This window comes from Vespula pensylvanica, chromosome 18 (assembly GCF_014466175.1).
Source record: "Vespula pensylvanica isolate Volc-1 chromosome 18, ASM1446617v1, whole genome shotgun sequence".
NCBI lineage: Eukaryota > Metazoa > Arthropoda > Insecta > Hymenoptera > Vespidae > Vespula > Vespula pensylvanica.
The window spans coordinates 3,807,517-3,817,516 of NC_057702.1; the positions used below are offsets into that span (position 1 = coordinate 3,807,517).

The 10,000-nt window shown below is 31.4% G+C and overlaps 2 protein-coding genes across 2 annotated transcripts in view; one reads left to right on the top strand and one right to left on the bottom strand.

The window, feature by feature from the left end:
- The window catches only part of LOC122635443 (semaphorin-5A), an 89,545-nt gene extending 88,349 nt beyond the window's left edge, over nt 1-1,196 (bottom strand). Inside the window, exons 1-2 of the mRNA XM_043825673.1 lie at nt 1,180-1,196; nt 565-708 (exon numbers count right to left, since the gene is read on the bottom strand). The gene's annotated coding sequence lies outside the window, so the exon portion shown is untranslated. The remainder of the gene's footprint in view (nt 1-564; nt 709-1,179) is intronic.
- Nucleotides 1,197-5,271: 4,075 nt separating this feature from the next.
- Nucleotides 5,272-9,521, top strand: LOC122635450. Its single transcript, XM_043825684.1, has 3 exons — nt 5,272-5,531; nt 5,849-6,027; nt 9,027-9,521. The coding sequence occupies exons 1-3, from the start codon at nt 5,485-5,487 to the stop codon at nt 9,305-9,307; spliced, it is 507 nt and encodes a 168-aa protein (XP_043681619.1). The 5' UTR covers nt 5,272-5,484; the 3' UTR covers nt 9,308-9,521.
- Nucleotides 9,522-10,000: the final 479 nt, after the last annotated feature.

Consider the following 10,000-nt stretch of genomic DNA (forward strand, 5'->3'; position numbering starts at 1 on the left):
TGTAGCAAAAAAAAAAGAAAAGAAAAAAAAGAAAGGAAAGAAAAAGAAAAAAATGTTTACGATCCATTCTCTTACAAAGCATGACGAGGATGAGGACGAAGACGAGAATAAATTCTACTGGTTGCAAGACCTTCGTTCATCCATTCTACGTTCTCGTTCTCTCTCTCTCTCTCTCTCTCTCTCTCTTTTTCTAACGAGATGGTAAAACCATAACTAATTACACCCACGCGCACCTTAAGGACGCCTTCGTTCGGGCTCGGTTAAATCGCGTCACGTGACCAAGGAGCGCCAACTATATGTACCTACGCTTATAATAACGTTTGTCTACTTTATATTATTCTATACCGCGTTCAAAAAATTTATAGATATCGAAGTGAATTACTCACTTTTTCTTTTCTTTTCTTTCTCTTTCATTTTGCTCCTTTTCCTTCTTCTCTCTCATTCTACCAGTCATCTACCCCTTCCCATCTTCATAATAAGAGGAGAAAACGTTTGGGAAAAATTGTTACATTTAAAGTACTCGCTTTAAGTACTCGCTTTTATTTATATACTTAAAGTACTTACTCTTTACTCGTGTCGAAAATATCTTTCGATAATTGTCCTCTTAAATCCGCCCAAGATTCGTCTAACCGTTAAGATCTTCCCCGGCGTTATCCCTCATGTTGTTTCTGTCCACGCTCGACGTAGATTTTCATGTTTGTTAAACTTCTTTTCGGGGAAGAAAGAAAGAAAGAAAGAAAGAAAGAAAGAAGGAAGGAAAAAAAAACAAAATAAGAAATAAAAAAAATTCACATTAAGAGAGTACGTAAACTGTCACTCCATTTCACTAATGTTCTTTTATGCTCTGTCTCTTTCTTGTTTTCTTATCTCTTTTTAATTTCTCCTTATATATCATATATGTATATATATATAATATATAATATATAGTATATATTTGTTCGGCGAATTACGCGGTTAAAGCAAATTCGTCGATTATAATATAGTAACGAGAGATGATAAACTACAGATCGGTTGTTCGACCTGTAGTGATAGAAAAATGTCGTCGCGTTTGTTTACACGACGGAAGAAATATTGACGGGTCGGTGGAGTAGAAGGGGGGTGCCTGGGGTGGGAGAGCGCAAGAGAGAGAGAGAGAGAGAGAGAGAGAGAGAGACAGAGAGAGAAAAGGAGACACACAACCTTAACGATTCACACGATTTACACTCCGCCATCCGAAGACTGACTGAAGACTCGGGACGGTGTGCGCCACGAGTACACCAGTTTACCACTCCACCGACCTTTTTCTCCCTCCCCCTCCTTCACGACCGGCCGACCGGCCCCCGGCTGTTTCCTTTCTCTCTCATTCTCTCTTATTCCGTCTCCCTCTTGCTCTTTCTCTCTCTCTCTTTCTCATTCTTTCTACCATTCTTTCTTTCTTTCTCTTTCTACGTTTCTCGTACGGCCTATGAAAGCAAAGGCGGCTGACTATTCTCGAGGGAGGAGAAGCAGTTTTCAAAGTTTCCCGCGGTCGCCGCTAGGTCGTCGCCACTTGGCGCTACGAGCGAGCACGGCCAATCGCTTCTCATTCGATCGTAAAACATCAGCATTCGTTATGGCGGTAATTCGAATTCGGAGGATAATATTGTATGAAATGTGATAATTTTATTTTTAGCTCTTTAATTAAATGCCACCGAACGATGCTTGATTATGTAACGATTACATCGTTCTTGTCGTTGTCGTTGTTCTTATCTGTTTTTCTTTCTTTTCTTTCATTTTTTATTTCTTATTTCTTTTCACTTTCTCTTTACGAATATAGGCGACAAAATAAAAAACAAATCTGTAGTTGATCATAGTTTCAATTCGATGGATAATGAAATTATTTTATTTTTAGATCTTCAAAGGAACGAAAGATGGTTGATGATTTAACAAGTTTTTGTTATTATTGTCTATTTTTTTTTCTTTTTGTCTTCGAAAAAGATCATAATTCAAACAATAATAAAGTTGTTCTATTTTTAGTCGCTTAAAAGGCATCGAAAGATGGTTGACGAATAACAACTGTTGGTTATTATTTCGTTCTTTTCCTGTTTTAATTACTCTGTCTGATAAAGCAACAAAAGCGAAACAACTTCGACGAAGATCGTCATTCGAAACCGTATGATAATAAAATAATTCTATTTTCAGCTATTTAAAGCGTATCAAAAGATAATTAACCATATATCAAGTTATTGTTGTTGTTTTTCCTTTTCCTTTCTTTTCTTTTCATTTTATCTTCTAAAATAAGCCTAAAATAATGAAAAACAATAAAACGATTCAAAAAAGATCGTAACTCAAAATCGAAATACAATATCATAAAGTAATTTTACTTGAAACCATTTAAAGCGCATCGAAAAATGATTGGTAGTGTAACAAGTTATTATTATTGTTATTGTTATTGTTATTGTTGTTATTATTGTTTTCTTTTTCTTTCTTTCATTTTATCCTTTTGAAAAAATATATAGATAAATTCAAAAAAGGACCAATCTTCTAGCACGTAGTCGTCCTTTTGATGGAGGATGGAAGACAGTACTTGTCATTCATCCGAAGACTCGTCCTATCTCAAGGTTACAATCCGTCAAGGACGATAGGTCTCGTACATCGGCTTCTCTCGATTCAACTCCTTTTATTTCCATCTCTCTCTTTCTCTCCTACCTTCTATCAAAGAGAGAGAGAGAGAGAGAGAGAGAGAGAGAGAGAGAGAAGGGAGAGAGTGAGAAAGAGAGAGAGGGAGGGCAGAGAACATGATTACGCGTTTACGAGGTGGACCCACCTCGAGCTACTACCTGCCCTCACGAGAAAACGATGGTAATGGAAGGGAGAAAGGGTTCAAGGACGAAAAGTATAGAGGAGGCCGTTTACTATAAGGATACGGGGGGTAAGGGAAGATCAATGCGTACAATCCAAAGAAGAGGATAAGAAGAGGAGTCTCGTACGAGAAGATGCGGTTTCGAACGTGCCGTATAATCCCGAATTCAGAACCTGTTTCTGGCCCATGGGTCAACAACGAAGTTCTCTCTCTCTCTCTCTCTCTCTCTCTCTCTCTCTCTCTTTCTCTCTCTCTCTTTTTCTCTCTCTAGAATATATCGACCTTAGCTCTCGTCGTACAAATTCCCTTTGCTCGTGTCGTCGTCGTCGTCGAGTGCCTACACTCGAGCACTGGTTACGCTACTTTCGACGACTTTATGACTCTATCCTGCGTTCCAACGGGACGTTGAACAACAACACCGACGGGAAAACGGCATGCAAAGGATCTCTCGTAACTGTGTACAACGTAAACGAATAATAATATCACGTGTCCTTCCATTTATCCGATTTCATTTATTATTAAGGAATCTATCTATATATCTATGTATTTGTTTATCTTTCGATGACAAAAATTTTCAAGTAAATATATATATATATATATATATATATATATATATATATGTACATATGAACGTAAATACATTGATGCGAATAGAATCCATAATAAGATTACTATAGAACACAGCGTTCCAGTGGAAATTAATAATTGTTGAAAAATTATAATAATTAATATTATTTGATATATTTTCATCTATTTTGATTTACATTTATATAATTAAAATGTATAATATAATTAAAATTCGGGAATCAAAGTTTTGTTTTGTTTTGTTTTTTTAAGTACATATATATATATATATATATATATATATACATATATATATACACATATATATATACATATATATATACATATATATATGTATATATATATGTATGTATAATTATGTATTTACACACAATTAAAATTTCAGATTAAATATTTTCTTCTGTTTTGTTTTGTTCTTTTAAGTGTACGTATACACATAAAACAACACATATATATATTGATACGAATAGAATCCATAATATATGATTGCTTTAGAACACCAATGTTCCATTGAAAGTTAATAGATGTATGAAAAATTATAAAAATTAATATTATTTTGTCTATTTTTCTTTGTTTTGTTTCATTCTGTCTTTTCAAGCGTACGTATGTAGTTACATATATGTGTGTGCATGTGTGTGTGTGTGTGTGTATATATATATATATATGTATGTATATATGTATGTATATGTATATAAATATATTGATATGAATAGAATCCATAGTTACGATTACTATAGAACGCCAATATTCCGTTGAAAGTCACTAAATGTCAATAAATATTATTATTAATAAATATTATTAATAAGTATTTGTAAAACAATAAAAATTAATATTTGTTTTATTGCTTCGTTTTATTTTCTTAATTTTTACATTTATTCATCTAATTTATTTATTATTAATATCTATCTAACCATTAATTAAGCATATAAAATAACTATATGCGTACCGTTAAAGTTCCAAGATTTGAAGTATATATATTCATCATAAGAATACTTCTAGAGAAAATGTACTATATCTATGTAAATGTAATAATAAACTAGTCGTTGAAAGTCGTCTGAAAATAAAGACGTCAATCGTTCGAAGAAAGATAACTAACTATTTGGATGAATTACAGTCATTCTCTCTCTCTCTCTCTCTCTCTCTCTCTCTCTCTCTCGCTCTCTCTTTCTATCCTCCTTTCAGATCCTCTTATCCTTAATCGGCTTCACGAAGCGCTTGTCTCGTTACCAGGCACGAGCTAGAACCCTAAAGAGTGAACGGAACCAATGATTGTGTTCGAGCAAATTGCGAGAAAGAAGAATAAAAGAATAATAATAAGAAGAAGAAGAAGAGAAGGAAGAAGAAGAGGAAGAAAAAAAAAGAAGAAGAACATAGAATCGTTTAAAGAGAGCGTCTATCGTCAATTTTCAATCGTCAATGTTGAGCAATCACTATATTCAGCTAATTTCTTTTTGATATACATAGTACGTAATGTATGTATATAATACATTATATGCGCATTCGAATCGTACGATTATGATTCATACTTATCCATATGCGAAGGAGGTTAGAGAAAAATTAGAAAAAAAAATTATCATTTCGCGATTCCTGCGATAACAGATAGTATTATCGTATATCGAGCATGTGTTCGTGTGGATCGACAAACTTGATCATCTTGTAACCTGTATTAACAATCATTATTATTACATCGAATACAATGCAATAGAGAAATGACAAGGACGACAACGATGTTAGTTAGTTAGTTTAGTTAGCCGGTTGGTTAGTAGTTCGTCTACGACTACGACGATTTAAACGGTGACGACGATAACCTAACAACAAGCGTGAATATATAGTGGTATTAGTGAAGTATAAAAAGCGTCGGTGCATTGCGCCGTACCGCATTAACAGTTTCACCACGTAGTTGTTTTCGCGTCGTAACTAAGTAAGTAAGTACGCAACCACGAACACGTAATTGGATCCGTTTCATTGTTTGCCGGCAATCGATTAAATTCGAATTTATTTCGAATCTTTCGTATTTTTTTTTTTTTTTATATACTTACATTTCTGTGTATACCAAAACGCGCACGAGAAAATTCAAGATGTCATATGGAAAATTACTACTTGCGTTTGGAATTTGGATGATATTGTGAGTGTATTCTTCTTCTTATAGAACACAGATATAAAATAAAAGAACATACATATAAATATATATATATATACACACATATATATACATATATATATAGACATACACATACACACACACACACATATATACACATACACATCAAAGGACCAATCGGAAGCGAGATACATCCATTATTGTCGACGTAACACGTCTACGTGGCTTAACTATTTCGCTACTGCGTTTTACGAGTGAAGAAGGAAGAAAAAAAAAGAAAAACAAACAAAGAAAAAATTGCGATCATAATATTTCGCAATCGTTAAATAAAACTGTTACAGCACGAGCGAGGGTCAAACAGAAGGCTGGTTGGACGGATTAAACATGGATTTAAATAAATTTCAACAGGATATACAACAGGGTGTAGAAAATCTTCAATATAATATACAAAAAAGCGTGGAAAAGTCGATAGCCGACGTAACAAAGTATACTGATTCTGTTCAGGAGGCAATTAAAAAAGGTAATAAATTGGAAAAGAAAAAAATAATAAAAATATAAAAAAAACGTATTTTCAATCTCCGAATAACTCTTTAACGGTTTTCTTTTCTTTTTTTTTCGCTACAATGGAGATTCTATATTCTTAAGCGAATGCAAAAAAAAGAAAAGAAAATGAGAAAAAAAGGGAAACGAAAGAGATCCTTTCACTATCGACCGAGACCGTTCGTTCGTTCGTTCGTTCGTTCGATCGATCGATTCAAGGAGAACGACGATCGCGTTCATCGACGACCTCCTTCCAATCATCGAACTTCGTGATAATATCGTGATATATAAAGAGGATCTCGATTTATACTACGGGAAACTTTTATTACCGTGATTTTACTCGTGATATCCCCGAGGTGTCTTATACGCTCCTTATCTTCAATCAAAGATCCTCTTCTTATTTTTTTTATTTTTATTTTTCTTTCTCATTTCTTCTTTTCTCTTTTTTCCTCCTCAGTTAAGAATCTTTTACGAGTGATTTATACTTTAACGCACGAAGCAAGAAGATTGCACCGGTAAGAACGACGATCGGACTTAGCTGTGACCTTTTACTGAAAAATGTTTATAACATTCGTTAACCAACACCTTTGCTAGTATGCGATCGTTAATTATAATGATAGTGTAATTTCAAACGATTAAAATAAAATATTAGGTGTATGAACGTTCGACAATAAAATACGCCTGTCGATTCGTGTGTACAGTGACCCATAAAATTATTTCCGCAAGCACGGAGCTGAAGGAATTATGAAAAAAATATGGATGACGAATGAACTTTCAATACATTTTATTCAAAGAAATATAATATTTACGCTTTTTATTAATAAAATTAATTAAAAAAAAAAAAAAAACGATAATCTATTATATTATATTAACTATTTGTAGTTATAAAGAAATGAAAAGTAACAATTTCTATATCATTAATACATATCATGATATTTAATAATTTTATTGTTATTAATATTTCGTAGAATATTCTTTTCGTTTTTTATTATATCCGTAAGTCTTTTATAAATTTTGTTAAGATAATCTTTTTCAATGTTGTACCATTTTTCCATCGGTTTATTTTGCAGATTCGTTTTGTTAGTAATCGAATGTTTTCTTATTTTCTTGTCACATGCTATCTCGATCGGATTTAAATACGGTGACTGAGCTGGTGTATTTATAACATTTAGACAATTATACAACAACTATTCTTAAACGATCTTTGATTTGTATTTGGAATCGTTGCATTAATAAAATCGTTACGCGTTCAAAACACCTATTTTTTCAGCACTCTCTTTTAAATTATTCTTCGAAACATTTAAATCTGTCATTTGTATTCATAATTTTTCTATACCATAATAACTGCTGCAACACCATACCATATCATAACATTGCCATCGTGGTTAATCGTTGAACGAAAATTCTTAAGGTTCACTTCTTTGTTTGACTTTTTTCATACTTTTTAATGACGGTCCGACCCTCAAATATTAAATTTGTTTTCATCGTGAAATATTACGTTTCTAGAAAATTCAATAGCTTGAGAAATATACTTGTCGGCAAATTTTACACGTTCTCTTTCTATATATTATAGCACTCACATACAGCTTTTTTCTGATCTAAGCGACCATTGTATGAATTTTTTCGTGACATACTTTTATTAGAAAAGTTTGAAAGAAGAACATTAATTTTCGTTGAACTCATTTTCCAATCTTCTTTGACTTTTCGTACAACAAATCGTTCTTCGATTGAATTTAAGGACTTCTTTCTTTATCGACCGATCTTATTCTCTATTCTGTTTTCATTTTTAAATATTTTAATAATATTTCTTACAATTATATCATTTTTATTTATCGTATTTTCAATCTCTCTGTATAGTTCTCCATTTTTCCAGGGAAAAATAATGAAATTTCTTATCTCTGAAATGATTTCTATTCCTTTTCCGACTATAATAGCATGCTATTGTATTCTTTCTTATTAAATTTTGCAAACTGAGTATTCTGATGTTAATTGAATACTATCTTATATTTAGTCTTGAATAGTAAAAGAAAGCATTTTTCGTAGAATACATTACATACATCGTTAATTTTGTAATTTATAGAGCAAAGAATTGTTACACTTAATTTTTTCATAACTATAAATGATAACATTATTGTTTCATTTTAATAGTTTCATTAATTCAAAGTCTAAATATTATATCTTCTATTTTAATAAAACATATTAAATATTCTTTTATCTATTTATTTTTCATATTTCCGTTAACTTCTTGCGTGTGTTGATAATTTTCTGACTCACTGTATTTTGAAATATACTTGTGTTTAAATGAATCATTCTATTGCATAAGCAATCTGTTTAATTTTTCATATAAAGAAAAAATCACAGAACATTTTTATTAAGCAATCTTCAGTATGAGAAAAATACGGAATCGGACTTTTGAGTATATTTTCTAAACCATTCATACTTGACAGTTTATTCATATTCGAAAGTGCTTTTCACCGTAAATTTGTCGTCTTTCTTTTTTTATTTATTTATTTATTTTTTTTTTTTACATGAATTCAGTCAAGAACGAATTTTTAAATAACCAATCGAAGAATCTTTCACCAGTAAAATAAAAAATTAATTTTAACGTTAACATCGAATAATTTGAAAAAAAATTCGGATTCGGTTTCACATTTCTCTACTTAAGTTCAGAAAAGCAAAATGAAATATTTCACGATTTCCCTAATCGTCGTCGTATCGATGACAATCTCCTCTTATCAGAGCATACACTCTTATCTCTTCGATTTTAATTCCAGTAACTTATAGAAAAATAATCCATTTTATTTCCTCTTTAGTTTTAATAATCTTGATCGTTTTATAAAATTTTTTTTTTTTTTTTATTTTAACTTCTGTTAATAAATTCTATAATAAATTAATAGTAATTTTCTGACTTACTGTGCTGCATATTACGTTTAAAATTTTTTCGAGAATGATTTATTTATATTTTTTTATTATTTTTAGGAGAATTCAAAAGTTTCGCAACCGACGGTAGTACGATTATTACGAATGGTCCTGGTACGATTGTAACAAAGGGTCTTGGTACATCAAGGGTCATCACGTCAGGATATCTTTCTAACGGTCAACCATACTCATACGATGTTGAGGATAAAGTGATAGGTAGAACTCTTTATCACACCGAAAGATATTACAATAATACGAACGGTGGAGTAGACGTAATCGCTTATACTTTAGACCTTGATGATCCTAAAGCTAAACCCGTCCCGTTTAAGCCACATCCGTAACAACCTCGTAACGAGCATGGCTACAATAATAATTGTTTTATCCGAAAAAAATGAAAGAAAAAAAATGAAAAAAAAAGGAGAGAGGGAGTTATAAATACAATAAACGTTATCCCCTTACCTTCGTAAAACTTTATCGATATATATGATTGCATTTGCAATTAGTGTTAAATGTAAAACAAAAAGGAAAAAGTAAAATAAAAAGTTATTCCACTAATGACGAAAAATTTTTTTAATTACAAAAAAAAATGTTACGTGACAATATGTTACGTTTCTCTTATTTTTCTTTTTTAAATCAGATTGTTAAAGTTTCAGCTTTAGGAAAAAAACAGAACAACTAGACGAGTGATTTGTAAAATTTTATCGATTGTGCTTATACGCTTGCAATTACTGCTAAATGTAAAATGAAAGGGAAAAAGAAAAAAAAACAATTCCACGAACGACTAAAAATGAAAAATATATGTACGAGAAAGGATTTCTCTCATTCTTCTTTTCTAAATTCAATAATCAATTTCCGAAAAAAAACAAAAAATAGAAAGAAAAGAAAAGTAAAAAAAAAAAAGAACCACGAATAATTTATAAAAGTTTATCAATATATTTGGCTGTTCTTACGCATTTATAATTAGCGTTGAATGTAAATCGAAAAAAAAAGCAAAAAGAAAAAAGAAAAAAGGAACAATTCCATAAACAATTAAA

Coding starts and splice junctions, on each gene's coding strand:
- LOC122635450 (XM_043825684.1), top strand. CDS start 5,485: ATGTCATATGGAAAATTACTACTTGCGTTTGGAATTTGGATGATATT. Junction 5,532..5,848: donor TTTGGAATTTGGATGATATT/GTGAGTGTATTC, acceptor AAACTGTTACAG/CACGAGCGAGGGTCAAACAG. Junction 6,028..9,026: donor TCAGGAGGCAATTAAAAAAG/GTAATAAATTGG, acceptor TATTATTTTTAG/GAGAATTCAAAAGTTTCGCA.